At 42.6% G+C, this 19,271-nt stretch overlaps 1 protein-coding gene across 7 annotated transcripts in view; it reads right to left on the bottom strand.

Moving 5' to 3' along the window:
* LOC126470506 (solute carrier family 41 member 1-like) overlaps positions 1-19,271 on the bottom strand; it is a 100,558-nt gene that overhangs the window by 31,066 nt on the left and 50,221 nt on the right. For all 7 annotated transcript variants that reach the window (XM_050098401.1, XM_050098397.1, XM_050098394.1 and 4 more), the window contains 2 exons: positions 2,974-3,280; positions 597-776 (listed from right to left, as the gene is read on the bottom strand). In XM_050098401.1, the coding sequence (XP_049954358.1) occupies positions 597-776; positions 2,974-3,258 (465 nt within the window). In that variant the 5' untranslated portion in view covers positions 3,259-3,280. The remainder of the gene's footprint in view (positions 1-596; positions 777-2,973; positions 3,281-19,271) is intronic.

The raw sequence follows: 19,271 nt of genomic DNA, 5'->3' as shown, positions 1-19,271 counted from the left end.
GAGCACTTTTTTGAAAGAGGGAAGGAATCAGCAGTGACAACACTACTGACACAAACCTTGAACAGGACACAACAATTTTCAAAAACTACAAATCCTTCAGTTACAGATTCATTGTTTTATTGTAATGTTTATCCAACATTGTGTCAAGAACATCATATTTAAAAGTTATGGGAACAAAAAATCCAGTCAATGTTATGCACATCATGTTTGGCTATTTCGGAGCAGTTAGCCTGTGGATCCTTGCCTAAAATGATCATTCCCTAAATGCTGGTTTTACTATGTGAATAAATATAAGGGTCTGCAAAAAGTCATGCTGTAAATCCAGTCTCAATTAAACAATTAAAAACTTTTAACTACATTATAAATAGTTGTTAGACATTTCAAGATTTAAGCCACAACGCCTCTCCAGAAACAAAACAAGTGTGACTTCAATGCGTTCTTCACTGCTGCTTGTTGAAAACAAATACTTTACAGCATCTACTTCAATTATTTATGCATGCACCTATTACTGGCACAAAAATCTTGCTAAATGCAAACCACAAAGTGCAATGTGTAGCTTTGTGATATATATGTTAAAATTAAAATTTTAATTATACCTGTGTAAGGGCCATGTTTCCAACAATTAGGCTCCATTGTTTCTGGCGGCTGTCCATATTCCCTAGGTTTGCATGAGTAGAAAGTCTTGATGCTAGGGTCATTTCCAGATTTCCTTTCAATCCTAGAAGTGCCGGAACGAGGATGAATACTTCAGAGACAACTTTAAACACAACCCAATGCTGAAATAACAGGATGAGACATATAATTCACAAATTAATTTACATCCCAAATATACATTACAAACAGAACACTTAAATCAGTAGCAGCAGGAATTAACAATTTTCGTCTTGGTTGACTGCATCCCAATAACAAATGTTAAGTGACTTCAGCTCTACGAACATGATGCTACACTGGACCAGACGATACATAGTTCCATAAGGCAAATTATTCTATTATCCACTCACCACTTCTCTATCACTGCCTTCATCACCCCTTTCTCTGTTACTATTCACACCCACCACCCTCCCCCCCAAGCTAAACTTCTCTAACTGCTCCCGTCCTTCCTCCTCTACAACTTATGACAACCTTTTGTCTAAAGCCAACATTACACTCACAAAACACTACTGAGAAAATTTAGAGAACTAGCATTTGCTGCTGACTGCAGAATGATTATACTGCCTCCAAGTTACATTTCACATATGGACCACGCAGACAAGATAATAGAAATCAGGGATCGTACGAAGGCATACAGACAGTAATTTTTCCCTTGCTCCATTTGCGAGTGAAGCAGGACAGGGAAAGATTAGCAATGGTACAATCTAGCCTCCAACACGCATCACATTATGTCTTGCACAGTATGTATGTGGATGCAAATATTTATATGCATTACCTATTATTTTACAGAGTTTGGACTACTCAGTATTTCAGTTTATTAAATGTTTCTCGTCACTTACAGTGTACAGTTTTCAGTGATTTGTGCCCATGAAAATACAGTCACTTTACTAACTTTGTTAGTGCTTCCTTTACTACCAGTTAGATTGGAATGTTATCCCACCTTTCATAGTCTTGCTTTGTGCCCTCGAGTAACTAAAATGTCCCCACTGATTGTAGAATCTGGCAGACATTTTCTTTTTCTCCCTCTTCAAAAAAGCAGTGGAAAATAATACATCTCATTTTAGAGTTGAAAATTAGTGATGGCCTTGACCAAGTCGAGGTCTTCATTATTTTGAGCTTTAAGATTTCTAAAAGGTTAGAGCACAACACAGTTTCAGAAGCGGCACATGTTGCAGCCTGAGTTCTACTACACATCTCGCATACTACTGGTATTTAGAGCAGCAATGTCTACATGCCATATAATGGAGTTCCTCTAGTCCTTTTTACTCCTTCCATCAGAGTACTGTCTAAGTAAAAAGTCGCAGCCTAGAAATCACACTGTGATTAGAGCATGTTTACAAGATTTCATCGAATATGGCAACTCATTGCAAAAGCGAAAACCCAAATGTGATTTCTGCAGACCAGAAAGAATTTTCTGGTGCAAACTGACAGCAACTCCACAGAATTTTTTTTTTTTTTTTTTTTTCTAATTTATCAAATTCAAGTACAGAATATGGACTGTTCCTCATGATTTGCTTCAGCCAATTCCTTGGTATTATGCAGTATTAAGTTTGTTGCTTTGCCTAATATTGAAACTATACCCAAGAAATGCTATGATCTGTATCATGACCCAGCCGATCTTTCTTACAAAGAAGCTGGCTTTTAAGTTACTGAAATCAGTTCTTAATACATGTAATATTTTTATCATTAAGAGGGAGCAGAGAAGGAGGGGGGGGGGGAGGTGATTGGAGGGGAGAGGGGGATGAAAAGCATAGTACCTGGATAGATGTAACATTACACCTTCTTTGGAAATGTTCATTAGATTTACAATTTGGAAAAAAACATTCAACATTTAGCTAACTTACCCATGAAAATATTTATAATTCCTGTAGTTCTACAATACTAGAGCAAATCTTTAAAAATCCACTCTTTTACATCATTTCTTAAATTTTACAGAAGGTGATGAAAGGATGCCAACTGATAAAGCATTATAAGATATTAGATACTTTTATATTCAAGATTAGTAACTATTCAGCTTAATGAAAGAGCAAGCTGCATATTTACTTTTCAAAATTTTGCACAGAGGTAAAATTATACAATGTTTTGGTATTTCAAAACAAAATTTTCAAAATTTGTTATAAATTTAAAATTCAAGACCATGCCCATCTTTAAAAGAAACTATCATGGTCTTACACTATATGTATAAAAATCAGTATTTCCATTGTTTTCAATGGTCTATGGAAGGTGAAGCTATTTTTCCTGCAGAGAAATACTGCCATCATTAATTCTATGGTAAGTTTCACCAACGCATCACAGTCTGCAAAAGTATGAGAAGAATAATACCTGGACTTCATCAAGTACAAGCCCAGCAAGCACCATTCCAAGACCTGATATAACAAACGGAATGAACACTTGCACGGCTATGGCCCAAACACTTTCATCAGTGTCCGCACGCTCTGCATGCGACAGAGTCTTCAGCTGACTGATGTCAAGCAACTGGTGTGCCTCCTCTTCCACGTCCGGAAGATTTTCTTCAGTGAAATCGGCGCCCGTCATTTTTCGCGCTCCTCGCCGACGCCGGCTAACCTGTGAGGACCGGCCTCGGCTACCGACAGATCTGCGGGTCATGATGACCGAATTCTATATTACCCTGTAAAAGGAGCACACAAAATTAATTAATTACATGCAGCTGACTGACTAACAGACCAATAATTTTTACAGAAGAAATTTACAGCAAATCTGATGCAATGAAATTATTTACTATTTATGTATTTATTCATCAAAGAATCATCTCACAATGATGGAGGATTTGTGAAGACTCAGTACGTCACGATCTTACTGGTAAGGAGCTAATGATAAACATTCTTCCCTTATGAACATGCAACATCATGTGGGAAGCAAGCAGCAGTCTGGAGAGGGTGGGGAAGGGAAAGGAAAGTAGTGTACAGGTGTGGAGAGACACACATATTGATATCTCTCTCCCCCCCCTGTACACTACTACCCCCTTTCCCTCCAGATTGTTGCTTGCATCCCCTGTCATATAGCATCCTGGCCCAAGATGCTGGAGTTGGTGGTAGTGTTCCACGAGATGTGCTTGCCTTTTTCTGCGCGCGTGCATGTGAAGTAACCAATCTATCTTTTCCTACATTGTTGATATTCCTATCTGGAGTTTCCACTGTTTGATTTTCTCGAAGTATATAATTTAATTCACAAAAATTTTGACACTGAAAATTGGTGGGATTAGTTTAGTAAACTTGTCGACTTGGAAAACCAGTGGGGTACATGTACACATGTATTTCCATTTAAAAAAACTACTTTTTTTCAATCCAGAAATAATGCCACAGTGATATAGGCACGAACTAGATTCAAGACCTTACCGAAAATACACCAGTGACACTTCGAATAAAGCTCTTGATCAAATGAAGGAAAGGAAAATCAGCTTTCGTGAGGCATCTGAAAGGCAAGTTGCTGACAAAACCTCTGTAGCTATGTTCTACATTATACATAAATGTAAATGAACTTCTTGCTTTAAGACTACAGTATTTATGTCATTTTAAAATTGGTACTACGTATATTCTCTTTCTTTATCCTCAGATTCCAAATTGCACTGAGTACTTTAATACTGGGAATAAAGAAGATCAAGCGAACAGCAGAAGTACGAGTGAACTACAGAACATGTTTCACATCAGAGGAAGAAAAAATTTTCACAGCTCACTTTGTGGCACTTCCTCTTATGGGAATGTAAACAGTTAAAAAATGGGCATTCTGTCAGAATATGGCAGACAATTAAAACTTGGGGGTTATGTGCACAAAGTGGTGGGGGAGCACCACTTAACAAATGGTGATGGTTAAAAAGGCAGTGCCTTATACGCAACCTAGTTAAAATGACCTCAAGGTGGGAGTGCTGTGAGAATGTCGTCCAAGCCCCTGGGAGAGGCTTAATAATCCTGAGCTTAATCCCATGAAGGAAGGACCAATGGCTATGCCAAAGTGACACCACCACCTGATAGCAACACAGAGATCATCGCAGGGAATATAGGAACTAGTTGGATGAGGTACGAAGACTGCAGCCTTCGCAGCAATATCAGCAGCCTTGTTTCCTAGCAGACCGACATGACCAGGAACCCACATACACTGCACAGTGGATCCCCTCAAGAGTGAGCAAATGACAGTTTTCCTGAGCCTGTTGTACTAAAGGATGGGCAGTGTAGACAGCAGAGATATTTTGAAGCGCACTGAGAGAATCAGAGTCTGAGCAGAGAACACAACTGAAAAGCCTGTGTCGCCAGATGTATTCCGAGGCCTGATACGGGGAGAAGAGCTCGGCTATAAATACTGAGCAGTCTACCAGAAGCTGACACTGAAAAACCGCAGCGCCAATGATGAAGGCACACCCGAGACCACGGTCAGTCCGAGAGCCATCAGTGTACACAAAGGTACTATCGCAAACTTCCATGCGAAGGTCATGAAACTGAAGGCGATAGATCGAGGCTGGAGTAGTGTCCTTAGGAAGCGAATGCAGGCCAAGGTGAACATGAGCTACCAAATGAAGCCAAGGTGGTGAACGAATCACACCCACTGGGAAAGTTGTAGGTAGTGTGAAGTTAAGCTGCCAAAGCAAGCACTGAAAGTAGACTTCAGGAGGCGACAGATAGGAGGGACGCGTCCGACACTGGAGATCAAAGGAGTCATTAAAGGAGGAGGCATAGGATGGGTGGCCATGCATGGCAGACAAACAGCATGCATATCTGCTGAGGAGAAAATTGCGGCGATAGGACAGTGGCAGTTCATCAGCTTCGGCACATAGACTCTCAACCAGGCTAGTGAGAGAGAGAGAGAGAGAGAGAGAGAGAGAGAGAGAGAGAGAGAGAGGTCAGTGGCCAAACGGACGTCATGATGGTGGACAATGTTGAGACGGCGTAAGAGGGACAGATGTGCAGACGCATAAACAAAGCACCCATAGTCTAGTTTCCAACGGACAAGGGACCCGTACAAACACAGGAGGGTGGTTAGATCTGCACCCCAAGACGTATCATTGAGGACACACAGAACAATGAGGGAACTCTTACAGCAGCATGCCAGGTAACACACATTGGAGGACCATGAGTGTTTCCTATCGAGCATGAACCCCACGAATTTCATAGTTTCAATGAACTGATGGGCAACAGGCCAAAAATGTAAAGATGGTGGGGGAAACCAATTGCACTGCCAGAAATTCATACAAAAGATGTGTCAGTCAAAAAGCGAAAGCTATTATCTATGCTCTGTGAGTAAAGATCATCGAGACATCGCTGAAGATGTCACTCAATGAGACAAGTCTATGGAGAACTGCAATAGATGGCAAAATTGTCAATGAGAAGGGAGCCGAAGGTACCCGGCAGGAGACCAGCCCTTATACGGTTAATGGCGATAGCAAAGAGTATGACGCTCAGGACAGAACCCTGAGGCACACTGTTTTTCTGGATAAAAGTGTCTCAGAAGACAGAACCCTCATGCACCCTGAAAACTTTGTCTTTAAAAAAAAAACGGGGCATGCACCTACGGAAGCCCCACATGTAGAGAGTATAAAGGATATCAGTTTTCCGGCAGGTGTCATGCACCTTTGCCAAATCTAAAAATGCGGCCACTGTCTGAGATTTCCACAAAAAAACCATTCATGACATGGGTGGACAAAGTGACAAGATGATCACACGCAGAATGGCGCGCTGGAAATTCACAGTATACAGTGGTTAGTAAATTGTGAGACCTGAGCCACCATACCAGCCAGGTATGAACCATACATTCCATCATCTTGCAAATACAGCTGGTGAGAGAGGTGGGGCAGTAGCTAGAAGGAAGGTGTTTGTCCTTACCAGGCTTAGGTATAGGTATGTTGGTGGCTTCATGCCAGCATCTGGGAACCATACCCTTTTCCCAGATGCGGTTGTATGTATTAAGCAAAAAGAGCTTGCATGCAAGAAAAAGGTGCTGCAACATCTGAATGGGGACAGCATCTAGCCCTGGGGTGGAGGATCGGGATGAACTGAGAGAGTGATCCAGCTCCTTCATAGTGAAGGCAGCATTGTACCACTCACAATTCTGAGACGAGAAGGGTATCACTTGAGCCTCCTCCGCTCATTTCCGATGGAGGAAGGAAGGGCAATAGTGGCCAGAGCTCAAAATTTCCACAAAATGGCGGCCCAAGGTGTTGGAGATAGCAACAGGGTCCACGATGACATTGTCTACTACGTCAGGCCGGAAACTCGTGAAGGGTCTTGGTCCCAGAGAGCTGTCGAGAGATTAGCCCACATGACAGAACGAAGCGTGGAACTGTTAGAAGAACTAGTGAATGAAATCCAACTTTTTTACCATCCCAAAGAACATGCCACTGTGCACACATCTGTTTATAATGAATGCAGTTTGCCATCATAGGATGACGGTTAAAAATACAGAGAGCACATCCGTGCGTGAATTGCATGTGCATGCCTCAGTCCACCATGCGATGGCATGCTAACCTCAGGGGGATGGTCAAAAATGAACCGGAAAGAAATTCAGAAGCTCAAAGCAGTTGTGAGGACACAATTTCATTTCCTGAAGGCAGAGTACAATAGGACACTGCAATTCTAAAAGCAGCCGTAAATCCTCTTTGTGGAATCGAAGGCCACGAACAATCCATTGGAGGAGGAGAGTCACAATGAGGTAAAAATGAAGGGGTGTCACCTCAGTGGCTGCCAAGTGACAGCCTTCAAAGTCTCGCTGCTACAGGGCACAGAGGCAGGAGGATCCTGTTCCATGAGGTCCACAGAAGTATTGGCTTTCTTGTGCTGTTTGTCTGTGGAGTCAAACACAGTAAACCGTTTGGTGGTGCGCATCAGTGACACAGAGGTTGGCCAGGTAAAGGTATCACATGGCAACACCATCAAAGAGGATTTTTGAGTCAGTGAAAGAAAAGACCATTTGCCTTTGTTGGACTTCAAGTCTTTCCGGTTAGTATAGAAACACTCAGGTGTTGGTTGGATGGAGGGATGTAGGTGGTTATCACGGGAGTAGTACTCCTGTCCTTTTTGGCCTGCCAGTTGTGTAGCTGGTGGTTTCACCCCTTGAGGTGCAAGTTTGATGGCTTATTGCACAGCTGGATAAGGGGACGGCAATTCTACCTACATATTGGGAGATTTCACAACCTAAGAGCTGAATTTGATGTTGCATGTCTGTGTGGCCACATCTTTCATGTAGCGAGATGTAGCAAGAACAGAACTATGAGTGCCAGATGGTAGAATGCAGAGTTTGGGAGGGGGGGAGGAGGGGGAGGGGAGGGGGAATGACAAGGGGACACACATGCAGCACGGGAAGGGAAAACATGCTGAATGGAAAAAAATAGCAAATACTGGAAACGGCCAACTCCAGTTGATGAAATCTCGTGCTCTCATGAGCAAATAGTACCCAAACTTCCAGTTCCCAAACAAAAACGTAGAAAGGTGGTTTTTTGTTGACATGAAATATTGAAAGTTTATTCCTCTGATATTGTGACTTGAGATCCCTTTTATTGATTTTCTGACACTACGAGTGAATTAACTGAGTTAGTAGTATGTGATCTATTGTCATTTCAATGTAATTTTCAATAATTTTACCTAAAACAAAAGAAGCTAATGGACTCATGAAAAATTTGGAATTGTTGATGAACTGTGTTGCAATAAAACATTCAAAAATAGTAAATGCTGAAATAATTACTTTGCTGTTTATATTTGATTTGGCTTTCAGCAAACATACCTAGATGGGATAAGAATGGTACATTTTGTCTTGGCTATGGATTTTCAGAAGTTTTTGAACTAGTACTAAACTGGCCCTATTTTATGTGGTAGCATTAGTACAAAAAGAAAATTATTTCAAAATCTGTTTAATATATAAAGATTGTAACAACAGTTGAATAACTTGAAGCTGGAAGAGACAAAGCAGGCGCTTCTAACAAACACAGTGTGAAACGTGCTCAAAAATATGTCAAAACTGTGCTACACTAAGGCATGTACAAGTTGAGCAGTGTGAAGACCACGTATCAGGTTTAGTTTTCCCACAAATGACACTTCCAGTGACATGGAAAGGGAGAATAAAAATTGTACGGTCCCAGCAAAGCGTGAACGAAGTGACAGGAAAAATCTGAAACTCCTGTAGAAGGATATTAGGGAAGAATAAATCAGCATACTACTGCACCCTGAAACAAAGGACTAAACTTCTCAATGGACAATGGACGATTCCTCGAGTCTGATGGAAGCACGAAATAGTCATAGTAGCACAAAATCTATGCTGTCTATGTGGTCCAACCATAATGCAGCAGTTCACAAAGCACAACATACATAATTCTCCACATCAATTACCACACATTCACCAACAGGATTTCCCTCAATCTCTCTCTGCCATAACTAATGTGACATAGTTATTCCACTTTGTATTGCCCTGGCCACAATTTGTGACTTGCCACAAGAATCTTACACCTCTGTGTCCTCTCATCATAACAGATAGTACTGAGTCAGTGGACAGTTGTCCATTGACAAACATAAAAAAATAATTTAACCTTACCTCTCATAATTGGGAGAAGCTATTTTACAGCAAAACAATTAGTCTGATATAGCAAACTATTTACGTTCAACTTCCAGTCACCGTATGTTTGTACCATGAGGTAAATTTGGGCTATGAAATGACTGGTAAGCTCACTCAGACCTCGTTAAGGCATACCTCACAGTATAGTGTACCTATTAGATTGGTGCCAAAGTTCACAGTATTTAATAAACACAACAGATACAAACAACAGACTGTAGTCATCAACAATATATACTCCTTCAATATTTACAATAGCCTGTTAATGCTGGGGTGACTTTTCGATTCCTCGACGGTAGAAATCACATGGTTTTGAGACAAAGAATTTGACAAACCATGGGGCTCAATCAATCGTTTCTTTTGCTTATGTTAGCATAAAGACACCATTTCTTGTCACCAGGAACGATATACCATAGCAATGGTCAGTGTTGTTCATAAGCCAATTGATGAGCCAGTAGAGATGCACATATGGCCACACACAAATTTTTGTGATTTTGGCTTAAAGCATGCGGTACCCACACACCCAATTTTTAAACCTTCCCCACTGCATGCAAATGTTGCACAATGAAGGCATGATCACAGTTAATCACATTTGTCAGCTCTCAAGTACACTGACGTGGATCATTAATGATTAATGATTTTAAACGACCTTTATCAAACCCTGGAGGTCTTCCTGAATATGGAGAGTCGCTTATGTCTGGTACTCCATTTTCTAGTGTCCACAGCTCCACTCACTATTTCCAACTGACAAAATGTAGACTCAAATAACAACAGTGAACTAAAAATAAAAAATGACAATTGATAAATAAAACCATAGCAAACAGAATACCAAAAAGCAAAATAAAAATTCTATGAACTTATGGCCAGCCTTACAAGTTTAGTTATTACTACACAGAGCAGAAAAAAAGCATAGCACAACATCTACGATGCATCTTACAGAAACTGCTAAATTTCATCAGTGTTCTGGGTTAGTTCATCTGAGGGTAATGTTTTGATTCCCTGGGCACAATTATCAAGACAACACAGCTATTCTCATAAAAATGTTAGTGAGAAACTGAAGCTGAGTAACAGACTGTAAATCTAATCTCAATTGCTCTCTGCAAACTGAGGCAACTGGGGACACCTCGAGACTGACAAACTGTAACTCACTAAAAAACCCATCCACATTACTTCCGAATTCCACAAAACTGTCCTCTGGTGATGTGGAGCAAGCACACCTGGGGCAAGAAAACTTACTGCATCAAGTTTAATATTCTGCACAATGTACACATTGTTAAAAAAGTTTGATAATTTTATATCTGAGAACTTTCCTCAGGTACGTGGTTACTCAACATTTGCATCTGTATATTTCCTCCCACTGGTTTGAGTCCCAAAGCAACATGAGAAAATCACTCTGAAGTCTTATGAAACAGAAGTACTACTAACAAATACAAACATTAGGCCAATACGTGAAATGTACCTGGATGGATCAAACACAATAGCCACCTGTCTACAGTTTCAATTTATTACGAACATTATATACTACATATACTTAGATAAAAGATAAGACAATTGATCTTCACGTTCTAGTTCTTTATGAGCAGTCATTTATTAAAGTGATCTCAAAATACAGAAAAACTGCACTTTGTCTACATACAGGGTATTTGAAAAACAGTGTCTGACATACCTAGAGGAGAGAGTACTGGTCAAAACTAAAAACAAAGGCCATATAAATATGTATTACAAAAAACTACATACTTGAGACAGGAGCCACTTAAATTTTATTAAAAACTGTTAGTACTCAGTAGTGTGGGTTGTCTCCTTGCTGATCTTCAGGGCTGACTCCCTGTTATCCTCATTGCTCATTTTCTACTGGTTGTGCTTGTCCCAACATTTAACTCTCTCACTGTGATGCCGTTGTTTGACATAGCACTTACAACCGTCTCCTAGATCAGCCATTCTTTACACATCTTTTGGAGTTTTACTGGCAACAGATCGGGGTTACTAATTCTACTGAGTGCAAACAACGTAAACAAGAAAATGGAGACCAATTATTTCAAGGTGGGAAATAGACATGATATTCTGTTATGGCTTAGTCAACAGTGTTAATCATGAATATATGAATGAATGTGTCATGTGCACTCAATGACCTTCAATTTCACTGGAATAAAGCAGCATATCATTACAGCAATTTTCAGGAATGGGAGTGTTCACAAGTCCAAGGGACTGCAGTCAATCTACCATACTTTCCATGCCAGATGTGTTGGGGAGATAGTTGTGACAAAAAGATGATGATCCTGAAAGAAGTGAACAAAGAACTGGAGCTGCTAAAGGCATAAACCAACCTCTTGTGAGGTCAGTTCTGCATGAACAGTTAGTTTATCCACATCCACAAGAGCAATAGACGAACACACTCTCTGATATCATCTAACAGATGAATATCATGGGACAAAACTGCCCTTACCTCAACACTTTGTATTCCCAGATGTTATTACAGGACTTTCTCCTAGTTTTGACTAGGAAGACCTGAAAGATTTCATGATGCTTTTTTTTTAACATGCTGTATAACACACACGCAATGCAAGGACCATCAGATAATTTCTAGAACAAACATTGGAGGAAATTACCTCCCTGGCCTTCTTAAGCCCATACACAAAAGGCACACCAGAATTTTAAGACTGCAGTGATAACACAGTTTCCTTTGACAAAGGCTTTTACCTGTGGACGGCCTCAGTTACGGGAAGGTATACATGGAAGGAGGACAATATGACTGTTATAACCACCAACTTTGTGTGTGCACCACTTCATAGTTTGAGCGTGAAGTTTGTACTTGATTTGGCCAAAAGCGGCCACCCATACTGCTAGTACGACAGCAGTTGCATGCGCAGCCTCCCAGCTGCACCCTTGTTAGAACTAATGACTATACAGGCTGTTGCACAAGGCTCCACTGGCCACTTGGGTGTTGTCTGTTGTATATACTTTGTCTCTCATGTGTTTATGGTTTGTCATATAATAAAGTTACAGTATTGTTGGGTTAGAACACTTTGGCAATGAGTACAGGATTAGAATCAATGAGTTTCACTTCAGTCATTGGTCCGTTGGATTCAGTTTCCATGGAGGCAGTATTTAAATCTCTCTTTGAGTAACAGTAGGCACTGACAGTTGTTATTTCCAGTTTAATGGATACAAGGGCATAATGTGCAGCCCTGCCAACAACATATCCACCACCATTCCCTGCATATGGTAATGCAGCAGAAGACTGGAATGCTTACTAAAAACACTCCAGACAATATTTCCGGGCATTTGGGGTAACATACATAAACTTGGGCACGGCTCTTTTCTGCCGTGGATCTCACTTTGTGTGTATATCTTTTGTTGTGTCAGCTTGCCCCCTAAAAGATCATTCAAGTATCTCTTTTGATCGGATGTGAGAGTTACTTTCAACCTATCACTGTAAATGTACTCGCATTATTGGTGCTCATATGGAGTTTTACCATTCCCAAAAGTGGCCAAAACAGTCATACAAGGCATGGGCAGTAGAACTCCACAGACTTAGTCGTCATTGTAATTTTGTGACAAATATTCATAAGGAATTTTACACAGATCAAATGGTTCAGTATGCAATCATACGTCTTGCTCCTGAGAGGAAAGTTCATCAAGAGTGAGCTCTACAGTGTGAAAATCCTATGCTTATTGAAGTATTAAACATAGCTCAGTCACTTGAAGTTTCACGGGCTGCAGGTAGTCAGAAAGAAACCTGCTCTCAAGTTTCATAAATTAGTTCCTCTCACCCCTCCCAGCCTTCAGTCAGTTCACAAGGAAACCAAGAAGCTATTGCACAGCAGTGTCACCCTCGAAGACCAAGATGAAGGCACCAGTGGCAACCTGATTATCCCCTGGACCACGATGGGCAGGCCGGACGAAATCAACTCCTCGTCGTTCTAAGTTGGTGCGCAGCTCATCGTCAGACTGCAACAGAACGTCCCTGTAGAATATAATACCATGGACCAAGTTTAAGCTCTTATGAGGTGTGATGGTAACAGAAACATCCTCCATCTTGTCACAAGCGAGTAATGCCCGTGACTGGGCAGAAGATGCCTTTTTATCCACCTCCCCAAACTTGTCCTCTAAATGCTCTACAAAAAACTGAGGCTTTATTGAGACAAAGGAGTCCCCATCAGCTCTCGTACATACAGGGTACTGGAGTGAATAAGGTTTGCTGCCATCCTTAGCCTGGTGTTCCTCCCATGATGTGACCAGGGAGGGGAACGATTTAAGATCATACTGATCATACTTCCTAGCATTGTACTGAGACTTGAAACACCTAGAGACTGCTGGCATTTGATCACCAGCATGTGACGACGTGGTACACTTCATCACGCGTCATCTGCCCTCATGCCACCTACTCCGACCAGGGGACATCCCTGCGGGCGCCACCCAGCCACAGCGAAGGCCATGTGGTAGGATGGCCACTGCCGGGAGTCCTGATGCCCCAGGATGACAGGCAACTATTCCTTGGCATACATGGTGAGTTAACTGTGCTGGCATCAGCAGTGTGATCCCTGTGTAGTTAGGGGGCTACAACCAACAGGGTACACGGCGGCCCCACCATAACGGACTGGGTACCATGCTGGATATCAGGTGCAAAGAATTCCACGGTCATTGTCAGCACAGAAAACGACACTTCATAGTGGGTTGAGGAAAACACACCCAGGAAGATGACCTCGCTCAAGAGATGGAGGATGAGCGGGACTGCAATGTCCCACTTGAGAAAGTGGGCTAAAGATCTCAATGCACAATGGACACGATGCACCATGTAACGCACCCTTCCCCAATTGGCTCACTCTTCAGGAAAATTATAAAAATGGAGGTCAAACCCTACAGGGGACCATCACAAAGGCCAAAAGGTGAGAGACTCCTTTTCGTTGCCTTTTGCAACAGGCAGGAATACCTCGGGCCAATTCTAACCCCCGGGGTCGCAGAGGAATTAGCCCCAGGAATTTTGTAGTTTCAACGAACGGAAGGGCAACAGGCCCACGACGTAAAGATGCTGAGAGAAAATTTGCACCGCCAGAAATTCAGACAGATAATTTTGTCAGTGGAGAAATGAAAACCACTGTTGATGCTCCAGGAGCAAAGACGCTCAAGACATCGCTGAAAACGCCGCTCAGTGAGACATATCTGTGGAGAACTGTAACAGATGCCAAAATCGTCAACCAAAAGGGAGCCAGAGATGCCCAGCAGGCGACAGGCCATTACAGGGTTAATGGCAATAGCAAAGAGGGCGACGCTCAGGACGGAACCCTGACGCACACTGTTTTCCTGCATAAAGGTGTCCACTAAGGCAGAACCCACACGCATCCTGAAAACTTGGTCTTTCAAAAATTCCTGAAGGAAACAGGACAGGCAGCCACAGAAGCCCCACATGTAAAGAGTATGGAGGATACCAGTTCTCCAACAGGTATCCTAGGCCTTCTCCAAATCAAAAAACATGGCCACAGTCTGGGATTCCTGCGGAAAACCATTCACAACATGGGTGGACAAAGTAACTATATGGTCAACTGCAGAACTCCATGCTCAAAATCCGCATCATGCAGATGTTAGCAAATTGTGAGACTTGTGCCACCATACCAGCCAGGCATGAATCATACGTTCCATCACATTGCAAATGCAGCTGGTGAGAGAGGTGGGGCAGTAACTAGGACGGTTTTTGTCCTTACCGGGATTGCTTAGCTTCACACCAACTTTTGGGAAATGTGCTCCATGTCCAGATGCGGTTGTATGTATTAATCAGAAAGTGCTTGCCTGCAAGAGAAAGGTGCTGCAACATCTGGATGAGGACACTGTCCAGCCCTGGGGCAGAGGATCAGGATGAACTAACAGCATGATCTAGCTCCCTCATAATGAAGGCGGCATTGAAGCACTCACGATTCTGAGAAGAGAAGGGTATCGCCCGAGCCTCCTCCGCTGGTTTCCGATGGAAGAAGGCAGGATGATAGGGAGCAGAGCTCAAAATTTTCACAAAATGGTGGCCCAAGGTGTTGGAGATAGCAATAGGGTCCACGATAACATCGTCTGCTAGTATCAGGCTGGAAATTGGCGAATGGATCTCGGTTCCAAAGAGCTATCTGAAGTTCGCTCATGCGACAGAGGAATGTGTGTAACTGTTAAAAGAACTAGTGAATGAAATCCAGCTAGCTTTCTTCCTGTCCCGCAGAACACGATGCCATTTTCCACGCATCTCTTTATAATGAATGGAGTTTGCCATCGTAGGATGAGAGTTACAAATGCAGAGCGTGTGTGTGTGTGTGTGTGTGTGTGTGTGTGTGTGTGTGTGTGTGTGTGTGTGAGAGAGAGAGAGAGAGAGAGAGAGAGAGAGAGAGAGAGAGAGAGAGAGAGAGAGAGAGAATTGCATCCTGGAATGCCTCAGTCCACCAAGGGACTGGGACAGAACATGGTAAAGAGGAAGTGTAAAGAATGCAACGTTCTGCAGCAGTAAGGATAACGCTTGTAAGGTATTCCACCTGTTCATCACAACTGGGGAAATCCTGTTCTCTGAACATCACCACGGAGTAGCAAACTCACCAGCCAGCCTTTGTAAGCTGCCATTTGGGTGTGCATGCAGGTGGGGTAGGAATCAGCAAACGGATAGCACATGGGAAATGGTCACTTGAGTAGGTGTCAGAAATAACAAACCACTAGAAATGATGGGCAAGCTGGGCAGTGCACAAGGACATGTCCAAATGGGAATAGGTCTGCGAGGAGTCTGAAAGGAATGTGGGTGCTCCAATGTTACGGAAGAAGAGGTTGAGTTGATGAAGGAGGTCAGCCAAGAGGGCAGCTCTCTGACAGGTTCAGGGAGAACTCCAAAGGGGATGATGCACATTAAAGTTACCAAATAACAGAAATGGGGGAGATAGCTGCTCAATAAGCTGAAGGAAGTCTGCCTTGGTTACATCGAATGACAAAGAGATATAAATGGTACAGAGGGAAAAAGTCAGGTGAGCAAGGAGAAGGCAAACTGCAACAGCTTGAAGACAGATAGTCAGGGAGATGGGTTGACTATGAACGTCATCCAGTATCAGCAGCATGACTCCCCTATGAGATGGAATGCCAACTTCAGGGCACAGACGAAATGTGAAAGCTCAAAGCAGTCATGAGAACACAATTTCGTTTCCTGAAGGAAGAGTACTAGGGGACACTGTGATGCTAAATGCAGCCGAAAGTCCTCTTTTTTGGGGCTGAAGACCGCGAACGTTCCATCAGAGGAGTGTCATGATGAGCAAGAGATGAAGGGGTGTCACCTCGGCAGCTGCAGAGTGACAGCATGAGAAGAGTCACTGCTACAGCGCACAGAAGCAGGAGGATCTTGCTCCATGAGGTCCACAGAAGCAGCGAGTTGCTTGTGCTGTCAGTCTGTGGAGCCCAACACAGAGAAAAGGTTGGTGGTGTGCACCAGTGCAATGGAGGTCGGCCAGGCTAAGGTGTCATGTGGCAACACCGTCGAGGAGGATCTTTGAGTTGGCAAAGGAGAAGACCATTTGCCTTTGGTGGACTACTTCGAGCCTTCCCGGTTAGCATAGGAAGATTTGGGTAGTGTTTGACTGGAGGTTGTGTAGCTGGTGGCTTCACCCCTTGAGGCGAGAGTTTGATGTCTTGTTGCACAGCTGAATGGGGAGATGGCAATGCTACCTTGACACTGGGCGATTTCACAACTTCAGAATTGAATTTGAGGTCGCATGTCTACGTGGCCATCTCCTTCATGGAGCACGGGATAACAACAACAGAACTATAGGTTCCAGATGGGAGAATGCGGGGTTTGTAACTGGCCAACAACTTACGAGCAACAGCATAAGACACTATTTCCTTTATCCAGATCTCTTGGACAGCCCACTCAAGATACATGGGACAATCTTGAGAGGAGGCAGCATGGCCACCATTGCATTTGACACAATGAAGAGAAGGAGGTGGACAATCGCCCTGGTGCGCATCCCTACCACAGGTTACACATTTGGCTGGGTGTCGACAACACGTTTTACTGCAGTTGAAATGACAACACCGGTAGCAGCGCATCAGGTTAAGACTGTAGGGTCAGACTGTGATAATTTCATAGCCTGCTTTGATCTTGGACAGAAGCACCACTCTATCAAAGGAGAGAAAAAGAGTGCCAGTGGGCACTAAGGTGGAATCTACTACCATCACTCGATGGACAGCAATGACACCCTGATCAGTGGTATGACTGGATTTTGGTCTCTGTCAGACCATCAAGCAGACTGGTTGTGAGGTAACAGGCAAACTGTGGCGCCCTGAAAATATTCTAAATTGGCGCGGCTGCACGGGCCGCTCAGCCAGGCAGGGCCCGGCAGCAACCACGTGGTGGCAAACGTTAGCCGGACGAGAGGGGTGGCCCCAGCGCATGGTCCAGCTGCGTGGTTGGGAATTCCACTGTGATGAGGACGGTGTTTTGTGGCAGTGAAGGAGATGTCTATGCCAGGAGTGCCAAAGATGGCGGACTTTGTGAAACCATAATAGCAGACATTTCACAGTTTGTATAGAAATTAATAGTAGCCAGATGAATCGTGATACCTCAAAAAGAAACATGCACATTACTATTATTTGCTCAGTGATTCTGAGAGTCTAATCAGATTTTCAATATCTTTATTAGTTTAAAGTTTAGTATCAGATAGTGAATTATAAAAGTAACAACCAGCAACAAATTTCCAAAATATAAACGCTTCATCCAATTTTGTCGATCGTCATGTCTTTAGAAAGCTATTAGTGTAAACCTAAACTGGTATGAATCACAGGTATGTAACTTAAATAGTACACGAGTTATTGGAGTTCAAAGTGGTCGATTACTATCGATCGCGTCAGGCTACAAGTACTCCACAGTTACACGAAAAAATGGTAGCAGCATGCTTATCAATATATTTATTCATCTATGTCTTTGTATACATCCGATATATACTATTCGTGAAGAAATTGGTTAAATATTTACTGTGTTGTAGAAAGCACAGAAACATTAGGCTACTGGCCTACCTTTTGTTGCTATTCCTTTGATATATGTTTAGTTAATTAGTTTATGTCTTTAATAATGTCTGTTTAAGTGTGTTTATGGTCCAGCCATAGGAATATTTATTTAATTTCAAGTATTTAAATGTAAATCCAGTATTTCGAATATGTTTCATTATGTTTGTGACTGTGTGTTGGCATGAAGACGTGGCGCGAGCACTCTAGCCAATCACAGCGCTCGTGAATGGGGAGACTGGATGGAAGGGAGTTTCCAGAGAGGACACGAGGTAGTTTGAAGAAGTGCGGCAGTTCGGGAGGGTATGGCACAGGACATGGGAGTGAGTGCCGGACACGGACAGTACGGCGCGATGGATGCACAGTCGGCGGAAAGACTTGGACAGTAGAGCAGTCTGCGAATGGTTGCGGAGGATAGAAATATTTCGGAGTGCTGACCTGTCCTCTTGTGTGATTTCCGTGGCTTCTGCAGTGAAGTCTTAGTATGCGTTCAGAAGTTAATATCTCGCAAACTATGTTGCTGTTCATAACTAAATATGTGAAGCAGGAATCTATTGTTTCCCTGTTATTCAACTTATATTTTATTTAATTCCTGGACCACTGACACCAATAAGTGTTTTGCAGAAATATACACACTCTTAAAAGTACTTTTACTATCGTACTCATCATTTAAAGTCATTAAGATAGTACCTGCAGATTTTATTTAATTGCAATCTTTCATTTATAAATTTACATGCTACTTTCATAATTCGCAACTGCCGAGTGATAGAAACCTTCGGCCATTCGATTAATGCGTGTATTCTTATCATATACTGTAGACTCAGCAGTATTTGGCCTGTAATGTGGCAACTACGTATCCCAGCCCCTAGACAATGAAACCAGACAAAACTTTTAATATTTCAATGTAGAGTCCAAGGGTGCATAGTCATTTTTAAGCTCGCATGGTCTAAATAACACCTTAGGAACAATTTATAGTTCTATGGGCCTCAACATGAACAGGGTAGCCATGGAGAAGTGAGGTGGCAAGCAGTTTTAGTGCTTGAGAATCAGAAGTAGTCTCCAAAAGC

This window comes from Schistocerca serialis, chromosome 3 (assembly GCF_023864345.2).
Source record: "Schistocerca serialis cubense isolate TAMUIC-IGC-003099 chromosome 3, iqSchSeri2.2, whole genome shotgun sequence".
In the NCBI taxonomy this organism is placed as follows: Eukaryota; Metazoa; Arthropoda; class Insecta; order Orthoptera; family Acrididae; genus Schistocerca; species Schistocerca serialis.
Note: the sequence above shows the minus strand (reverse complement) of the source record. Positions and strands in the feature narration are given on the sequence as shown.